At 46.5% G+C, this 20,827-nt stretch overlaps 1 protein-coding gene across 1 annotated transcript in view; it reads left to right on the top strand.

Moving 5' to 3' along the window:
• The window catches only part of LOC310699273 (uncharacterized protein), a 45,995-nt gene that overhangs the window by 13,916 nt on the left and 11,252 nt on the right, over nt 1-20,827 (top strand). The window contains exon 10 of the mRNA XM_083486895.1: nt 14,013-14,429. Coding sequence (XP_083343021.1) covers nt 14,013-14,429 — 417 coding nt within the window. The remainder of the gene's footprint in view (nt 1-14,012; nt 14,430-20,827) is intronic.

The following is a 20,827-nucleotide window of genomic DNA, read 5'->3' as shown; positions in this document are numbered from 1 at the left end:
GTCGGGCTCTGTCTGTTGGGGTAGCAAACATGGCGTCCTCTGGATGATGCCGGACTCCCAACTCCCATCTGCCCCATCCAGCATGGCCAGGGATCAGGGTTGATGAGAGCTGCAGTCCAGTTTCCGGAAGGCTGTGACTGCCCTATATATTTCTCATGGGACTTTGTGTTCCTCAGCCCCACCCCAAATACATTATGATCCACCAAATAGGGTCTTTTCAGCATCAGGTAGGTTTATTTTTTCTCCCGGGCTGCTAGTACCTATCGTTTTAATTCTCGCAACTATTTGGGAATGGGTGATTGGCTGATCGGTGTGGTAAACCTGTTGACGACTGTTAACAACTGCAATTGGTCTTACAGGAAAAAGCAAGGGATGAGATGGCTAAAAATAGCTTTATCATGTATAACGAGATAAAAATCTCTACTCAGACCAGGTTTCTCCATGGTTTTAAGTTTGGTAATAAGTTGCAATTCAGCAACTTCTCTTTCCAGTCTATTTCTGAAGTTCTTTTGTAATAAGACAGCTACTTTGAGATCTTGTATAGAATGGCCCATGTGAGCAAAGTACAACAGATCAGCATCCCACCGTCCCAGGCTCAAAGGAGAGCTCCCTTTTTCTGAAGTTTTCCACATAGCAAGGGGAGCGTCCTTTGGTGTAATGCCCATCAAAGGGAGTGAATGGACTATGCAAAAGGAATGCAGCCCGTAAAGCTTTGCCAAAGCCTGGGGTTGAACCAGGGACCTTTAGATCTTCAGTCTAACGCTCTCCCAGCTGAGCTACTTTGGCTGCCCAGGGCAAAAAGCAAGCACCATTCTAGTTTCTCCCAGAAACAAGACTCCCAAGTTGCAAGAGGAGGTGGCTGGACCTTTTCCTCAGTGGCCAGGCGCCCTGGCATCGAAACCCCTCTCCAAGGGGCGAAAAAGAGAGGAAGACATGCACAAATCCAGGTCACAGGACTGGCGACTTCATATGATACCCCATCACTACTCGCACAGCTAGTGAGGAGGTAATTTTCTTTCCAAAGAAGTACTGCATTGTTTGCTGGACACAGAACAGTTAGTTGCCATTAATGTGTGCTGTCATCATGCGAAAGGCTGGGCTGGATGAGTCCCTAGCCGGAATTAAGATTGCCAGAAGAAATTTCAACAACTTCAGATATCCAGATGACACAACATTGATGGCAGAAAGTGAGGAGGCGTGCTCTGGTCCATGGGGTCACAAAGAGTCGGACACGACTAAACAACTAAACAACAACAAGCTGTCTCGCCGGGCGCCAATGGAAGCCTAGGTGAGCCCTTGAATTTAGATAACAGGCCCATCAAGAAGTGGAACAGCAACACCCTGGTCCAGACCTGGCTGGTCTAGTGATTTGGCAAGTCTCACCACACTGGCAGGGGATAGATTTCCAAACAGGGAGCATAAAAACATAAGGGGAACCCTCCTGGATCAGGCCCATGACCCACCTAGTCTAGCATCCTCTTCTCACAATGGTCTACTAGCCTTCGATAGTCCACCCTGAATAATTCTAATCCTTCTTTAAAGCTATCCAGTTCAGTGGCCATCACTGCTTCCTGCGGGAATGAGTTCCATTGTTTTAAATGTGGTGCGTGAAGAAATACTTTTCTTTCTTGCCCTGAATCTTTCAAATTTCAGCTTCACTGCATGCTCACGAGTTCTGGGGTTATGAGAGAACTTTTCTCCCTCCACTTTCTCCATGCCATGCATAATTTTATAATCTAGCATGCCACCTCTCTGACCAGCCTCTTCTGTGCGTTGTAAAGTCCCCAAATGCGGCAAGGGGAAGTGTTTCCTCTCCCCTCATGGAGGTGATGCTCTTGCAGAGGTTTTGTCTTGTGGCCATACCTGATATGGGTTTCTGTTGAAAATGTGCTCAGGCGTATTTCTGTGCAGCCTTCTTAGCGCAGTAGGCAGCGCGTCAGTCTCATAATCTGAAGGTCCTGAGTTCGAGCCTCAGAGAAGGCAGCTTGCAGATCTCTTTGTTTTTGCAAAGGGTGTGTGCCCCCTCTGTTTTCTGAGCATAGCTCTCAACGTTTCCCTTTTTTTAAGGGAAATTCCCTTATTCCGAATAGGATTCCTTGCAAGAAAAGGGAAAAGTTGATGGCTATGTTTCTGAGCAAGAGCTCCGAGTGTTTTATCTTGTGAATTCAAGCACAGGGGTGATGCTTTGGGTGGGAGAGGATGTGTGTTGGTGTCTCAGATAAGCCCATGTGCTTGGACAGAGCAAAACTGTCTTTAAAACAAATAAACAAACAAAGCCCATTGAGTGAAGGAATGAAAAGTCAGGGAGGTGGTGCTAGTTTCATCTGTCCCTGATGGTCTAGTGGTCAGGATTTGGCGCTTTCACCGCCACGGCCCGGGTTCAATTCCCGGTCAGGGAATCCTTTTGCCAGGAAGAAGGAGCACTAGCCGGACTCTGGCTCCTTTTCAATAGGTCACAGAATCATAGAATTGTAGAGTTGGAAGGTACCCCAAGGGTCATCTAGTCCAACCCCTGCAATGCACATTGGTCACACTGAGTGATGCGCTAAGGAAGAAACCTGTCTGCAGACACCTCCATCCTGTCGTACTACCTGGTGGTTTAGTGGTTAGGATTTGGCACTCTCATCACCACCCCAAACTGGGTTTGATTCCCAGTCGGAGGATCCTTTCTTTTTTTAGTTTAAATATTTTTTATCAGTTATTTAAAACAGAGAAATAGCACTAACTAAAACCCTCAACCCATGCTCACTTTCCACAAATCACCTTACCTGTTTATCAGCATTCTGAATAATTTTTAAACCTTGTATTGGGGAATCCGAGTTTGGGTGCAGGCAAAGATGCTCAGCTGAGAAAGCAGAAAGGGAGCTGAATTTGATGCAAGGATGCCTTGACTTGCACACCTAAAGTCCTCTGCTTTACCAGCCAAGCTATCAAAGGCCACTGAGATATGGGCAAGCTGGCATGGGGGAGCCTTTGCCCTTGGGTTTCTGTAGTGTCGTGGCTATCACATTTGCCTAACACGCAAAAGGTCCCCGGATCGAAACCGGGCAGAAACATGCCTTTTATTTTCCAGCAGCCAGACTGAAAACAAAACCCCAGCCAATGAAATGAACAAGAAATCAGTTGTGTATTTAATCACTGTTTGTGATCGATACGTACTGCAGATAAAAATACATGCAAAAATGAGATATGGACAAAGAAAGTTTCTATACCAGGGAAAGTTAGAAAATGAAGAGAGGAAGAAAATACAATTCATAACAGTTTAAACAAATTTCGATTGCCCTTCGAATAATTGAGCAATTTGCACACACATAACCCCCACCATAGAGCTACAATTCTCAGAGTCCCCTGGGAAGAGGAATAAACTGTTAAACCCAGTGCTTTTTTTCTAAAAAATGTTTAGAGGTACTCTCATTTTCCTACTCATATTGAAATACTGTCCCTCAATGAGGCCAAACTTAGATTCACAAAATGTTTAGGGTATGCATCCCCCCCCCCCCAGAAAAATGCACTGGTTAAACCACTCTGCAAATTGTAGCTCTGTGAGAAGGACAGGAGTCCCTGAAGAACTCTCTGCACCCTTAGCACAGGGGCGAAACTAGGCTTTATTTCACCCGAGCCAAAGGCCCAGTTTGGTATAAAAAAAACCATGTGCATTTGCACACAAAGAGGCTGGGAGCATCAATGGCACCCCTCTGGAGTCTTCACTGGGGGAAAAACAAAAACAAGCCAGCCTGCCCCTTGTTACAGCTCTGTTTAGCAAACCACAGTTTCCAGGAAAGCCACGACTGTTTAAAATGGTATGTTGCTGCTTTAAATGTATAGTGCAGATGGAGGCCTAGGAAATGAAGTTAGCAGCCTCCCATAATGCCTCTGCACTTATACGGTTGTTCACAAGGGCCTTTTTCTTCTGTGGAAGCAGCAGGCATAGGTCACATTGACCTGACTGCTCACTGCTTACAAAGCAGAAGCAGCATACCCTCCAACATTTCTCTGATGTGAATAGGGACGTCCCATTCCATAATGATAATTTTACTATTTATACCCCACACATGTGACTGGGTTGCCCCAGCCAGTCCGGGCAGCTTCCAACATAAATAAAAACATAAAACTTTTTTAAAAAAACAAACTTCTCTATACAGGATTGCCTTTAGACAACTCAGGGGTTAGATAACTCCATACCCTCCAACATTTCTCCAGTGAAAATAGGAACATCCTAAGGAAAACCAGGACATTCTCTAAATCAGGGACATCCCTGGAAAATAGGGAAGAGATGGAGGGTCTGAAGCAATACTGGCTCATCATTTCTCACTGACAAGTTAAAAGCACCTGCTGGAGGTGGGAGGCTATTTCAGATGGCTCAGTGTCATTTCCCAGCTCTGTCTTATGAACACCTCCATCCACAAAACCTCAGATGAAAGGAGGAAAGCTGCCCAGGTCTCTGTGGCGCAATGGGTTAGCGCGTCTGGCTGTTAACCAGAAGGATGGTGGTTCGAGCCCACCCAGGGACGGCTGCGGGCAGGATTCATAGACGAGGTGGCCGAGTGGTGAAGGCGATGGACTGCTAATCCATTGTGCTCTGCACGCGTGGGTTCGAATCCCACCCTCGTCGGCCCTTTTCCCCCTGGGATGCAATATTTCAGGATGGAAACTTTTACTTAGTTCTGCTGTCTTGACCCCTGGAAAAAGTAAGAGTCAGAATAAAGTGTAGAACTTGAAGACAAGATTGGCAACCTCACAAAATGCCTCTGTACCATTGGCACACTAAATGGGGGTCTTTTCATTCTGTCGCAAGGATACTGCATGGAGTTGCTCCAACGAGGCACGGCAGAGGCTGAGGATTTGGCCTCTTGAAGGAAAAGACTTATCTGCTGGCCGCCTTCCACAGAACCATCACTGTCTGGAGGGAAGGTAGTTAGCTCTAAGTCTGTTGCTGGAAGAGAACAGAGGACTGCAGAATCTGGAATCTGTTTAACACAAAGCATTCCAGCCAGTAGCAGGAAGCAAATGCCTCTCACCGTTTTCTTTTGTGTGCTGTCTAATGCAGGGATCAGCAACCTTTTTCAGCTGTGGGCTGGTCCACTGTCCCTCAGACCATGTGGTGGGCTGGACTATATTTCGGGGGGGGGGGATGAACGAATTCTTATGCCCCGCAAATAACCCAGAAATGCATTTTAAATAAAAGCACACATTCTACTCATGTAAAAACACCAGGCAGGCACCACAAATAACCCAGAGATGCATTTTAAATAAACACATTCTACTTATGTAAAAACACGCTGATTCCCAGGCCATCTGTGGGCCAGATTGAGAAGGCGATTGGGCCGTATTTGGCCCACGGGCCTTAGGTTGCCTACCCCTGGTCTAACGGAAAAGCAAAATGCCATTGGCACCTAGCAGAGGATGGTTTCGATCCATCGACCTCTGGGTTATGGGCCCAGCACGCTCCCGCTGCGCCACTCTGCTGGATGGCAGGAAAGTGGCCTGGCGCTTTTCATCTATTCAGCTCCGGCAGATAAACTTCAGGTCAAGGGAGGCTGATGGTGGTGGTGGGGAACCACTCAGCTCTCTGCGGCACAATCAGTTAGCATGTCTGGTTCTTAACCAGAAATAAGGTGGTCTGAGCCTACCCAGGTCAGGGGTTTGCATGGTGAAGGCGATGAGCAGCTAATCCATGGTTCCTTGCACATGTGGATTTGAATCTCGCCTTCATCAACACTTCCCCCACTGGATGGAGGATCTGCAGCATCAACCTTCAGCTAGCTATGCTGTCTTTGCTACTTGGGAGGTAAAAGGCAGAGGAAGGCATCTGCCAGCCTGGACTCAAACCAAATACATCCTCCAAGGAATGCATTGCCTGCTGCCAGAGGCGAAGCAACCTGCTCCAGTACCTGGAGCGGCACACGTCTGAGGGGGCGTGGCGTGCATCCCGGGGAGTGTGGCGAGCACCCTGGAAGGTGCCGCCGATCGGGGGTTGGCCTTTTTTTCCACCCCTCTTTTGGAATGGCACCCAGGGTGGACTGCCCCTCTGCCGCTGCCTCAGAACACCCCTGCCTGCTACTGCTGCTGCTGCCGCCGCCACAGTAGCAGTGATGGCTTCAGCCCACTTCGTGGTGCTGCTGGTCTCCTCTCACCCTAGGGAGGAAATAGCAGGGGCTGTCCTATGGGGTCTCCTGGGCTCTGCACCTTCCCAGCATGATTGAGAGTAACACCCCACCCCCCACTCCCAGTGCCAGCCTTTGATTCCCTCTTCAGCTGTTGGGTAAAGATTCCCACTTTGTTCCTGATGTAGATCTTTATTCCCCGCTTGTTTCTGATATAGATCCTCACTCACCTCCCCGCCTCCTTTTCTGGCAGCGGAGGCACCATTTTGTGGTTTGCCTCAAGCGCTGAAATGTATTGGGCTTCTACATCACTGGCTGGTGGGAGTGGGGCTGGTCACCATGCCACCATTTTGTGGTTCTGTCCCTTTTTCTGCTCTTTTAGATGGGGCAGCCATTTTGTGTTGTGTCCTGTGGTCGCAGTAACCATCTTGCAACTGGTGCCCACAATACTTTCTCCAAATTCCAAATAGGACAACCAGCTCAGAAAAGTTGGCCTGCAGGAGCAGCCAATCAGACTCCTGGATGAAGTGAATCAGCAACCTGATTGGCCTGCAGGGGCAGCCAATCAGGCTTCTGGAGGAGGTGAATCCACAACCTGATTGGCCTACAGGAGCAGCCTGGAATTAGCCAATCACGCAGGGCCCATTGTGTAAATAATGTATATTTGGCTAGACGTTTTGGGGAAAGATTCATTCATTGCCACTATGAGCTGAATAAAGAGCATGAAATTCACACTTGACTCCAAGTATATTTCACAATTTAAAGTATAAATGCAAATGTGCACCCACCCCCCCGAGACCACTCCATCGGAACCTCTCAAAATTTCAACACCTCTTGTGATGGTTTGACCCCTTTCCCTTTTAACAGCACAAATTCAACTAATACCTTCCGTATCTCCTCAGAATCATTCCTCCTTCATATTCCCTGTCTTATCTTGATAGCATTCATGATTAATTTATCATTAATAGCTATATCACACACCTCTTTATACTAAGGTTACCAGAGTTTTTCAATGAATCCGGGACACTCTAAATAAATAAATAAATAAATAAATTGTATGTGTGTGTGTGTGTGTGTGAAGTTATTTTAAAAAATTAGGAAGTAATATCTTCTCTTCTGTGGTCTCCTCTGTTGTGTGGCCTTCCTTTGGGTCCTGGTCTGCTTTCTTGGAGCGCTAGCCATGCTTCCACTCCCTCCCTCTCACTCCTTGCACTGTGATCCCCTACAGGCTTACTCAGGAGTAAGCATTAGCAGAAACCCCTTCCTCCTGCTGCTGCCCTGCCCACCTGTGGGTGTCTCCTGTGCAGGCATCAGTGGAGTTTGAGAATATGACTGTGGGATGATCACAGAATCACAGATTTGGAAAGGACTTCTGAGGGGCATCTAGGCCAATCCCCTGCAATGGAGGTACCTCAACAAAAGCAGCCACAACTTAAAAGAACATAAGGCTTCCCTGCTCCATTTGCACCTATTGTGACACAGAAGGTACTCCCCCCAAGCCCCATCCCATCAGTTTCTCCCTTTTTATCAAAGGGGAGGGGAGGGAGGCAATCAAGCAGAGGTAGCCTCTTAAAAAAAATATGTAAGTTTCATTTTAAAAAAATTTAAGGAAACAGGAAAGCTGTTTTGGGGGAACCAACATAAACACCCCCAAAACAAACATAAAACATTCCTCCCCTTTTATTTTTTGCTAGTGGGGGTGGGTGCAAAGGAAGAAAAATGAAGCAGCAGCACATAATGATGTATAAGGTTGGGGAACCAAATGTGTGAAAAGACAAAGAGAGAACTGGGAAGAGTTTATGGGTAAGGAGGAAAAAATGGAGAGACAGACAATAACACAGAGAGGAGGGAGGGAGGGAAGGCAGTCCAGTTGTAGCTCACAAACATGCAGAATGGAGCAAAAGAGGCAAGACAATCCCCCCCCCCCTTAACTTTGAAGCAACAGCCTCTGTCTGGGAGAGCGAAGGGAAGGCTCGAGGCAGCATCCTGCTTTCTGCCTGCTTGGTAGCTTGCTGCCGCCACACCGCTGGAGCACGATTTCTGTTCTCATGCTGAAGCAAAGTTCTTAACCCGAGGTACTATTTCTGGGTTAGCGGAGTCTGTAACCTGAAGCATATGTAAGCTGAGGTACCACTGTACCATTTTTCCATCTGATATTCACCTTGCCCCTTCCACTTCTTAGCTATAATAACTCATGCAGCTTTCCACTTCATAGCCTGCATGCCTTCCACCCTGTCATAAATTGATAACAATGCTACCTCTGGACTTTCGATCAGCTTCAGTCCTGTGATTTCTGTTATCTCCTTAAACACCTTTGGCCAAAAAATTGTATGTATTTGCCCCCCCCCCCATGTGAGCATAGGTCTCTGTTTCCTGGCATCCCCTCCAACGTAACACTGAATATTTCTTGTTTATTTGATTTAATCTTGCTGGTGTTAGATACCATCTCTGTATGGACGTAGAGTTCAGGTTTTGAAGAACAGATCTTGCTGAGTGAAAATCAGGCTAATCCATAACCCAGAGGTTGATGGATTGAACCTATACTAGGCAGCTGCTCCCATTTGCTGTTGCATCGGATAGAACTTGTAAATGTGCAAATCCATATTTTTCGTTTGCAAAAGTCCTAAAGCTAGAAGACTGCTCCACAACGCACTTGATCTAGGCCAGGATCTCTTCTCTGAAAGGAAAAGGCTCCAATTAGCTGCACCCATCCATGGTGTAGCCATAATAATAATAATAATAATAATAATAAATTATTATTTATACCCCGCCCATCTGGCTGAGTTTCCCCAGCCACTCTGAGCGGATTCCAATCAAATGTTAAAAACAATACAGCATTAAATATTAAAAACTTCCCTAAACAGCGCTGCCTTCAGATGTCTTTTACTTATTTACTTATTTCCTTCACATCTGATGGGAGGGCGTTCCACAGGGCGGGCGCCACTACCAAAAAGGCCCTCTGTCTGGTTCCCTGTAACCTCACCTCACAATGAGGGAACCGCCAGAAGGCCCTCGGCGCTGGATCTCAGTGTCCTGGTTGAACAATGGGGGTGGAGTTGCTCCTTCAGGTATACAGGACTGAGGCCGTTTAGGGCTTTAAAGGTCAGCACCAACACTGTGAATTGTGCTCAGAAACGTACTGGGAGCCAATGCAGATCTCTCAGGACCAGTGTTATGTGGTCCCGGTGGCCACTCCCAGTCACCAGTCTAGCTGCCGCATTCTGGATTAATTGCAGTTTCCGGGTCACCTTCAAAGGTAGCCCCATGTAGAGCACATTGCAGTAGTCCAAGCGGGAGATAACCAGAGCATGCACCACTCTGGCGAGACAGTCCGCGGGCAGGTAGGGTCTCAGCCTGCGTACCAGGTGGAGCTGGTAAAAGCTGCCCTGGACACAGAATTGACCTGCGCCTCCATGGACAGCTGTGAGTCCAAAATGACTCCCAGGCTGCACACCTGGTCCTTCAGGGGCACAGTTACCCCATTCAGGACCAGGGAGTCCCCCACACCCGCCCACACCCTGTCCCCCAAAAACAGTACTTCCGTCTTGTCAGGATTCAACCTCAATCTGTTGGCCGCCATCCATCCTCCAACCGCCTCCATGCACTCACACAGAACCTTCACCACCTTCACTGGTTCTGATTTGAAAGAGAGGTAGAGCTGGGTATCATCTGCATACTGATGAACACCCAACCCAAACCCCTTGGTGATCTCTCCCAGTGGCTGCATATAGATGTTGAAAAGCATGGGAGAGAAGACAGAACCCTGAGGCACCCCACAAGTGAGAGCCCAGGGGTCTGAACACTCATCCCCCAACACCACTTTCTGGACACGGCCCAGGAGGAAGGAGCGGAAGCACTGTATAACAGTGCCCCCAGCTCTCAATCTTATGATCAAGTCCAAGCGGGTACATTCCTTCCTCTGCCTTTTCCCCTTTTTGAGAGGAAAGGACAGCACAGCCAGCCAAAAGTTTACTCTACAGAGCCTCCAGTCAGCAGGAGAAAGAGCCGAGGACGGTGGAAAGTCATGTGCACAAAGAGAACCACAAATTAACATTCCACCACTTGGCTACCTCCTCATGGGCAGAGTGCACACAACTGTCCCTGGGTGGGCTCAAACCACCATCCTTCTGGTTAACAGCCAGATGCACTAACCCATTGCGCCACAGAGACCCAGGCAGAGATACCCTTCAGACACCTATTGTGCTTCATTAGATGTCATGTGAAACAAAAGAGGCCTCTGTCCAAAATTTTTGCCAAAAAAATTGTGATGGCCCAGCCTCATGTTCTCCAGCAAGAGACTTGAAGCAGCAACCTTCTGCTCTGTCCTTTGTCCTCCAGTCCTCAGCCGTTCAGTTTCTGGAGAGGGAGGGGGTGGGCCCAGTGTAGATTGAAAAGGGGAACACATCTTGCCAAAATAACTGCAGGACCTATTGGGAAGACCCAGTTTTCTGAGTGCATGTTCTGGAAGTTGGGCAATAGGGGCAGTGCAGGATTCCTTTTGGTGTACCGACCTCCCCGCTGCACCAAGGATTCCCTGCCCGAGCTGCTTCAGGTCGTGGCGGATGTTCTCCTGGAGACACCTAGCTTGGTCGTCCTAGGGGATCTTAACATCCATGCCGACATGACCTTACAAGGGGCCGCTCGGGACTTCGTGGAAAGCATGGCCTCCATGGGGCTGTCCCTGAATAAGTTTGGCCCAACCCATAGCCGCGGACATGCCTTGGACCTGGTGTTTACCTCTATGGATGTTGGTGATCTGACACTAAGTAAAAGCGAAACGAAAGAAGTGCCATGGTCAGATCACTTCCTGGTGCAACTGGACTTCTCTGCGACCCATCCCCTCTGCAGGGAGGTGGGACCAATTCGGATGGTCCGCCCCCGCCACTTAATGGATCCAAATGGTTTCCAGAGAGTGGTAGGGGATGCTTTATCCCATGTTGATGGCCTTTCAGCTGATTCCCTGGTGGCCCGCTGGAATGTGGAGTTAACCAGGGCTATTGACTGTTTGGCTCCGAAGCGCCCTCTCCGATTGCATGGAGCCCGGACAGCCCCGTGGTTTTCCACGGATCTGAGGGCAATGAAACAATCGTTGAGACGGCTAGAGCGCCGGTGGCGGATAACTCATTCAGAATCTGACCGGACACAGGTTAGAGCTCAACGTCGAGCCTACCAAGTGGCGATAGCGACGGCGAAGAAGAATTTCTTCACCGCCTCTATTGCATCTGCAGAAAACAGCAGCAGGAGACTTTTTCAGGTGGTTCACAATTTAGCGGAACCACCTGCAACATCGGGGCCCAGTACGGGCCACATGTTCTCCTGCAATGATTTTGCAAAGTTTTTTGCAGATAAAATCGCTCAGATTCGGGAAGAAGTAGACTCCACCGTGGGAGCAGGGCCGGGGCGGGAGAGTACCAGAGTTCTGTCTAGTCAAGTTGAGTGGGATCAATTCCAATCTGTTACCTCCGAGGATGTGGACAGGCTGCTTGGACGAGTGAAACCAACCACCTGTCTCCTGGATCCTTGCCCATCCTGGCTTATAAAAGCTAGCCGGGAAGGGCTGGGCGATGGGCTTTGTGGGGTGATGAATGCTTCCCTCCGTGAGGGAGCCTTCCCAGACCCGCTGAAAGAGGCGGTTATTAAACCGCTTCTTAAAAAAACATCTTTAGATGCGGCCACGATGGCCAACTATCGCCCAGTCTCAAATCTTCCATTCCTGGGCAAGGTGATTGAGCGAGCGGTTGCCGAACAACTCCAGGCACGCCTGGAAGAAGCGGACCATTTGGATCCCTTCCATTCGGGATTCAGGCCTCATCATGGGACTGAAACTGCCTTGGTCGCACTGGTTGATGATCTCCGGCGGGCTAGGGACAAAGGTGAGAGCTGTTTCCTAGTTCTGCTGGATCTCTCAGCGGCCTTTGACACCATCGACCATAACATCCTTCTGGACCGTCTAGAGGGGCTGGGAGCTGGGGGCACTGTCATACAGTGGTTCCGCTCCTTCCTCCTGGGCCGTGTACTGTTTTTGGGTGGACAGGAGGCGGGCAGGTGTGGAGGATTCCCTGGTCCTGAATGGGGTAACTGTGCCCCTGAAGGACCAGGTGCGCAGCCTGGGAGTCATTTTGGACTCACAGCTGTCTATGGAGGCACAGGTCAAATCTGTGTCCAGGGCAGCTGTTTACCAGCTCCATCTGGTACGTAGGCTGAGACCCTATCTGCCTGCGGACTGTCTCGCCAGAGTGGTGCATGCTCTGGTTATCTTCCGCTTGGACTACTGCAATGCGCTCTACGTGGGGCTACCTTTGAAGGTGACTCGGAAACTACAACTAATCCAGAATGCGGCAGCTAGACTGGTGACTGGGGGCGGCCGCCGGGACCATATAACACCGGTCTTGAAAGACCTACATTGGCTCCCAGTACGTTTCTGAGCACAATTCAAAGTGTTGGTGCTGACCTTTAAAGCCCTAAACGGCCTCGGTCCAGTATACCTGAAGGAGCGTCTCCACCCCCATCATTCTGCCCGGACGCTGAGGTCCAGCGCCGAGGGCCTTCTGGCGGTTCCCTCATTGCGAGAAGCAAAGCTACAGGGAACCAGGCAGAGGGCCTTCTCGGTAGTGGCGCCCGCCCTGTGGAACGCCCTTCCAGCAGATGTCAAAGCGATAAACAACTACCTGACATTCAGAAGACATCTTAAGGCAGCCCTGTTCAGGGAAGTTTTTAACATGTGATATTTTACTGTATTTTTGGTTTTTATAGAAGCCGCCTAGAGTGGCTGGGGAGGCCCAGCCAGATGGGCGGGGTATAAATAATAAATTATTATTATTATTATTGTCTTTGCAAATGGGGGAGAAGAAGAGAAACATCATCAGCTGACAACAACAATAAAAGTATTCCATTGAACCTCACTTAAATGTATAAATCAATATAGACAGTCCGTAGAAGACTGCCAATATAGCCTGCCCCCAAAAGAAAACTCCCTTTGCTGTGTGAAACTATGGACCCTTCTGAATCTTGTGTCAGGGAATCCTAGTTTGTGTGTAGGCAAAGCTGCTCACTTGGAAGACTTAAAGATTCAAAGGTCCCTCATCCAAAACCAGAATAAATGGGTTCCTTTCTCATGCCCCGGGGAGACAGCGTCTCTACTAGCAACTCTGGTGTCTTGTTTTTTGGGGGAACTAGAATGCTGCTTGCTTCTGTCCTGGGCAACCAAAGTAGCTCAGCTGGGAGAGTGTTAGACTGAAGATCTAAAGGTCCCTGGTTCAATCCCGGGCTTTGGCAAAGGTTAAATGCCATGTTCCTTTTGCAAAGTCTGTAGATTCCCTTTGATGGGCACTGCCCAAAAGAATGCTCCCGTTACTGTGCAGAACTTTTGCCACCAGAAGCCTTGGCAAAGCAGGAGCTCTCTGGAGTTGACCTAAGGTTGCCTTGAATGGTAGATTCCGGTTCTCTGTTCTACCAGCTGAGCTATCATAGGGCACTGAGACCTTTGAGCTTTTTTGGGCGTGTGTGGAATCTATGGCTGCCTCTTCCCCCTGGACTCTGATACCTGGCAAGGGATATGGGCAAGCTGGCATGGGGAGCCTTTGCCCTTGGGTTTCTGTAGCGTAGCAGCTATCATGTTGCCTAACAAACAAAAGGCCCCTGGATCGAAAAAGGGCAGAAACATGCCTTTTTTCCAGCAGCCAGAAGAAAAGCAAAACCAGTCAACTAGGACTTTGCCACGAGGGAGCCACTCTTTGTGGTGAAGTCACTTGTTCCATCTCTCTCGAGTATTCCAAGGATCCAGTGATCATCCCAGAGTGTGGGCACAACTTCTGCAATCCTGTTTGATCTAGGGTTGCCATATTTCAAAAAGTAGAATTCCTGACAACCACAAAGTTGACGAAAATTTAACTCTTTCATTGACACGAGGGAGCCATGGCTGCTGCTGAGAGACCCGTAAAGGATCTCTGTGATGAAGCCACTTGCTCCATCTGCCTGGAGTATTTCAAGGATCCAGTGACCATCTCAGAGTGTGGGCACAACTTCTGCCGATCCTGCTTAGTCCAGTGCTGGGAGAAATTGGAGGCAGAGGCTTCCTGCCCTCAGTGCAGAGAAAGAGTCCAGAGAAGGAGCCTCATCTCCAACCGTCACCTGGCCAACGTGGTAGAAATAGCCAAGAAGCTGTGTCTTCACCTTGGGAAAGGGAAGGTCTGTGAGAAGCACCAGGAGACCCTGAAGCTCTTCTGCAAAGTCCACGAAACCCCTATCTGTGTGGTATGTGACAGATCCAAGGAACATGAAAATCACAAGGTGATTCCTCTGGAGGAGGCTGCCGAAGAGTACAAGGTAGGAAATAAAAGTGGATCTTCATGAAGGGGAGAGCTGTGGATTTTTCTTGGGCCATTTTCTCTTAAGTCCGAACTCCATATGACATTAATTGCCTAAACAGCAATCTAAATGCTGGTTGCTTATTATGTAAAGTGAGTTGGTGGGATGAGACAGTGGATAGTGGTCAATTGTTTTTCCAAAAAAATATTTATCTATTAAGTTTTCACCTAGTCCATCTTAAAAACAGCACAAATTGCCATCTTTGTTTTTCTTTGACTTCCCATGTCGCCTGATAAGACCTTGTAACTCAATACTCTTTACTGCCTCTTTGTGACTAACAACACATAAAATATAAACATAAAAGTCAGCTGGAGGGACTTACTGGCAGCCAGGATCTGACCCCTTAAATGGCAGCTGGCAATGTCTTATTCAGCAGTGGAGGAGCAGCTACGTAGGAGGCAGCACACTTGTTTTGGTTGCTGCTGTGGGAAGGAGTGCAGTGGGGTCCCAGGCAGGGTTGAGGCCCTGGGGATCTCCCCCATCTGAAATTGCAAATGACTTCCTGAATGAAAGTAGCACCTGCAAAATGTACGGGGGAAGCAAACTTCTCCATGAGAACTCAGAATTGGGTCTCCTTTCCTCTGGGCTCTTATTTTATTACTTTTACTATTTTTGAATAAATAGAAAAAATAAAGGTCCCATCCAAGCCTCCCCACAGCTTGCCTCTTTGAACTTGTGGGAAGACCAGAGAGCAATATTCCTATTGAAGGAGTTTTTTAGGTGGATTCTGACTGCAGCAAGAACATCTTTTCTCCAGAAATGGAAAACATTGAAGAGTTAATTTTGGCACATGAATAGGTGGACTCTGGCCACTGCAATGAAAAATCTCTCATAGAAGAGTGGAAACCTTTTTCAGATTACTTAAGTAAATATTTTAATTCCATTACAATATGAGATAGAGATATATACTATGAGCAACATAAAAATAAGGACTTGTTATTTTTATGTTCATATTTTATGCATTGTTAGAAACAAATGGGCAGTAATGAGATTTGAGATACGACGTTTTATTGAGTGATATGGGAAGCCGAAGAAAAATAAATATGATAATTTGTGATTTTTAAAAATAGATTATGTGAAAATCACACACACACACACACACACACACACACACACACAGAGAGAGAGAGAGAGAGAGAGAGAGAGAGAGAGAGAGAGAGAGAGAGTGGTACCTTTGTTCTCAAACGCATTGGTTTCCAAAAACCAGTAGTGTTCTGGTAACCACGCCTTGGTTTTCAAACATTTCGGAAATCAAACGGCAACTCTGTTTAGGGAAGCTTTTAATGTTTGATGTATTATAGTATTTTAATATTTTTTTGGGAAGCCACCCAGAGTGGCTGGGGAAACCCAGCCAGATGGGTGGGGTATAAATAATAAATTATTATTATTATTATTATTATTATTATTATTCTGGAACAGATTAAGTTCGAAAACCAAGGTACCACTGTATTTGGTGCTTTTGTTTTTGTTAGTTATTTTGCGTTTTTGAGGCTTTTTCAGTTACAGTGGTACCTCGGGTTAAGAACTTAATTCATTCTGGAGGTCTGTTCTTAACCTGAAACTGTTCTTAACCTGAGGTACCACTTTAGCTAATGGGGCCTCCCGCTGCCGCCGCGCCGCCGCTGCACGATTTCTGTTCTCATCCTGAAGCAAAGTTCTTAACCCGAGGTTCTATTTCTGGGTTAGTGGAGTCTGTAACGTGAAGCGTCTGTAACCTGAGGTACCACTGTAATTTGTTTTTGTGGCTGTGTTGAACCCAGTTCAGCTACTGATTGACTGATTGATTGATTGATTGTGTGAATGCGGAAATGAATAAAAGCCCCCCATCCAAACAATGACTATCGTCAATGCAGGTAAGAATTTTAATTTTTATCATCTGCAATACTGTCTTATTTATTTTATAGTACAGTACACTGATTGTTACTTTCATTTTATGGATCAATGGCCTCGTTAGATAGTAAAATCATGTTAACTTGCTGTTTTAGGGTTCGTCTTGAATGGATTAATCCATTTTGCATTACTTTCTGTGGAAAGTTCACCTTGGTTTTGGAACACTTTGGTTTTGGAACAGACTTCCAGAATGGATTAAGTTAGTTTATTTATTTTTTCAAATTCTTTTTATTTTATTTCTAGCATAAAATACACCAAAAAAAAGAAAACCACAAACAGTCCAAAAAGGATAAAAAAACCCAGCAAAATACATAAGCATAAATAAACCACATAAAAAAACCTTAATTCATACTGTATTGTTAATCTGACTTCCCTCCACCACGGTTTGAGTTATATCCCAATGTTATCTTCTGCAGTGTCTTTTTACCATCTTTACCTCTTCATCGCAGGTTTTATATTACACCTACTGTGATTTTGATATTTCCTAAATTTGTTTCCATGTATGAAATAAATTTGTTCCAATCATTAATGAATTTTGTATTTTTCTGATACCTGATCTTCTGTGTCATTTTTGCTAACTCTATATACTCAAATAACTTAATTTGCCATTCTCTGATAGTTGGGATGTTAGGTGTTTTCCAGTTTTGCGCTAGCAATATCCTGGCTGCTACCGTTGCATATTGAAACAAGGTTTGATCTTCCTTCTTAATCTCATCTCCGACCATTCCTAAAAGAAAGGCTTTGGGGTTTTTTAGGGAATGTATATTTCAAGACCTTTTTTAATTCATCGCAAATGAGGCCCCAGAACCTTTTCACTTCTTCACACGTCCACCACATATGGTGGAAATCACCCTCCTTTTTTTTACATTTCCAGCAGGTTTTGTCCCCGGTCCTATACATCTTTTCCAGTTTCACTGGAGTGATGTACCTGTCAGTGTTTGTAGAAAAGCAAAAAAAAAGAACGAAAGGGTTCTGACCTCCCTTTATCTTCTCAGTCTCCTTGTCGGTACAAAAAGAGTCCACGGGAATATCCTTGCAGAGTTTTATTAAAAGTCTTTGTGCAAAACACAACTGAATACCACGACTGAAACACACCAGCACCAACCAACCCAAACACCAGCCAACACCCCAAACCAACATCTCTCACATATATATACAGCCTGCTGCAAGCCGCTGAGTCATGCTGACCCAGCTTTATTCACATTAAAGAAACAGCGGCCATTTTAGCCGTGACACCCCTTCTGTTTCTTAAATGCGAAAAACCCCAACAGAAACAATACATTACAACAATACAACAATACATTATATACATAAACCCAGTTTTGTCATCAGTTCATTATGGCATGTTGCTGGCAAAGGCTTGGTAAACAAATCAGCAATATTATCTTGTGATTGACAATACTCCAGTTTGATTACCCCATTCTGTACACAATCTCTCACATTCGCATGACGGATAGCAATATGTTTTGATGCGGATTTCATTATTTCCGAGCCTGCTAATGCAATGCACGATTGGCTATCTTCATACACTTGGATAGGCAAATCTACTTTACAATCTAGATCTTTTAGTATCTGTATAAACCACATGATTTCATTGCATGCTAGCGACAGGCTCCCATATTCTGCCTCACATGATGAGGTTGCAACAAATCCTTGTTTCTTTGACCTCCATCCAATTATGGAATTGGCAAACATCATAACCATTCCACTTGTAGATTTTCTAGTAGCTACACAGCTTCCCCAGTCCGCATCAACAAATACTTCTAGTTTTTCATCTTGTGTACTAGATATCTTTAAACATACATTTAATGTCCCCTTTAGATATCTGATAAGCCTTTTCAAAGCACACCAATCGGCAGTACTGGGTTTAGATACACGTTGGCTCAGAACATTTGTAGCACATGCAATGTCTGGCCTTGACCACTGGCTTAAATACAACAGGGATCCTATTTTTGAGTGATACAACTCAGGCTGATCAAATTCATCATCACACACTGTCTTTGGGAAATCTGGTGTCATGGGAGTCTGAACTGGCTTGCAGTTTTCCATGCCAAACTGCTCTATTAAATGAAGAATTTTCTCTTTCTGGCTCAATAGGAAGCTTCCATCAGCTTCCTGCCTTACTTCTACTCCCAAGTAATTGCTTACAGGCCCTAAGGCTTTAAGCTTAAACCTCTTTTCCAGTTGACGTGTGAGCTTCTGGATCTCATCTGTGGAACTCCCTGCCACAAGCAAGTCATCAACAAAGACTAAGAGCATTAGATATTTGTTGCCTGTCCCCTTGGTGTACAGGCATGGATCAGCCACACTCCTTTTAAAACCAAGTTTTACAAGGGCTTCATTTAAACACTGGTTCCAACACCTTCCACTTTGTTTGAGACCGTAAACAGCCTTTCTCAAACGCCAGACTGCACCATTCCCCTCTTCAAACCCAGGGGGTTGTCTCATTAACACTTCATGGTCTAAATTTGCATGCAGATATGCAGCATCAACATCAAAATGGTGCACTGCTAGTTGTCTTACAGCAGCAATGGAAAGCATTAAACGAAAAGTTTCACTCTTTACCGTGGGAGAAAACACTTCATCATAACTCTCCCCTTTAATCTGAGTGAACCCTCTGGCTACTAATCTGGCTCGAAAACGTGGTTCCCCAGATGCAAGGGTTTTCCTTTTGTAAACCCACTTGCATGACACCACTCTGCCACCAGGTGGCGGCATTATGACCTCAAACACTTTGTTACGTTTAAAAGAGTCCATTTCTTCTTTCATAGCTTGTTCCCACAAAGCACGTTCCCCAGGGGGTAAGTCTAAGACTTCATTATAACTTTGTGGTTCCACACAACTCACATTGCATACTCTCACTCCTCCTAGGGTCAAACGCTGAGGAGGTACACCCTTGTTTGAACGCTGGGAGCGCCTAGGCACAACTACTTCTTCTTCCCCCCTTATCTCTGGCTCTTCTTCCTCTTCCTCTAGAGAAGTATTATCTATTGCCACGTCTTTTGGGGAAATCTGTGCCTCCTCCTCATTCTGCTCCTGTGTTGCCAATGGCTGAGAAGAAGCCTCTTCTCTTACTTGCAGGGGCAGTAGGCAATCAGGGTTGGCATGGATCGCAGTCCATCTGTCCTGGTCAGCGAAGTCTGCACTTCGTGACAGAACCACGCGTCCTGGGCGTAAATTGAAACGCCACCCTTTGCCATAGGACTGGTATCCCACAAACCGCAGTTTCTGCGCTCTAGTGCCCCCTTTCTGGCGCTGAGCTTTGGGAATGTTTACATGTGCCCAAGAACCCCAATTATGGAGCATTGTCCACTCTGGTTCTTTCCCAAACAACACACAATATGGAATATCTTTTATAGAGCTAGACCAGGTTCTATTAATCAAAAAGTTCGCGGTCAGAAAAGCCTCGCCCCACAGCCTATGGTTGTGGCCCAATCCTGCATCCACTAGCAGGCAGTCCTTTACTGACTGTATCACAGCCCCACGTCTTTCACACAGACCATTTTCAGCAGGGCTATAAGGGTTAGTCAAGCGATGAGTGATCCCCTTACGTCGCAACCATGTCCCAAATTGTTTGTTCAGAAATTCTCCGCCCCTATCTGTTTGCAACTGCACAACAGGCCGAGCGAAGAGCTTTTCAGCTTGGGCAACCCATTCTCTGAATGTGGGGAAACACTCAGATTTCTGCTTTAACAAAAACAGCCAACTAAAACGTGATTTGTCATCTATTACCAGAAAAGCATATCTGGCGCCCCCTTCAGTCTTCTGTGGAAAAGGGCCTATCACGTCACAATGGACAAGTTCTAAAACCTCTTTAGATACTCTGTCGCTTTTAGAAGCCACAGGCTTCCTCTTAGATTTGGCCATTTTACATACATTGCAATCTAGGAAACAGTTACAGCTATTTACTTTTAGGTTCTTGCACACCTTTTGCATCTCTGAAAGCACACGGAAATTGCCGTGACCCAGTTTTCTGTGCAGTTGATGTACACACCCCTTATGAACTGGCAAATTATCCTGAACCACCTGGGCTGCTTTAACAGGCTTGTCCTGCATTACATATAACCCATTTTCCAACTTTGCATGGCCACATACCTGAGTTCCATTCTTTATCAGACAGCCATCCTGCGTGAACTTAACACTATACCCTGCATTAATCAAACAGCTTACAGACAGTAAACAGTAGTCCAAACTGCTGACAAACAGAGTCTCTGGTAGAGTAGTGTTCAAGCACTGCAGGAAACATGTTCCTTGGCCATCAATCTTGCTTCTACGACCATCAGCAAGATAGATTGAGTCTTTTCCATCAGCTGGCTTCTCCAGGGTCTTAAAGTCCTCCCGACTATTGCAGATAATCCTGCTGCTGCCAGAGTCCAGCAACCATGTTCCTCGAGGTATCTTTCTCTCCTCTCGAGAAAACGCAGACACAAACTGAGCAGAACGCGTGTTCTTCTTCCCTGAAGAGA

Source organism: Podarcis liolepis (assembly GCF_965112155.1).
Source record: "Podarcis liolepis genome assembly, chromosome: 2".
Taxonomy (NCBI): Eukaryota; Metazoa; Chordata; class Lepidosauria; order Squamata; family Lacertidae; genus Podarcis; species Podarcis liolepis.
The sequence above is the reverse complement of the archived record's forward strand: the minus strand, read 5'-3'. Positions and strand labels throughout refer to the sequence as shown.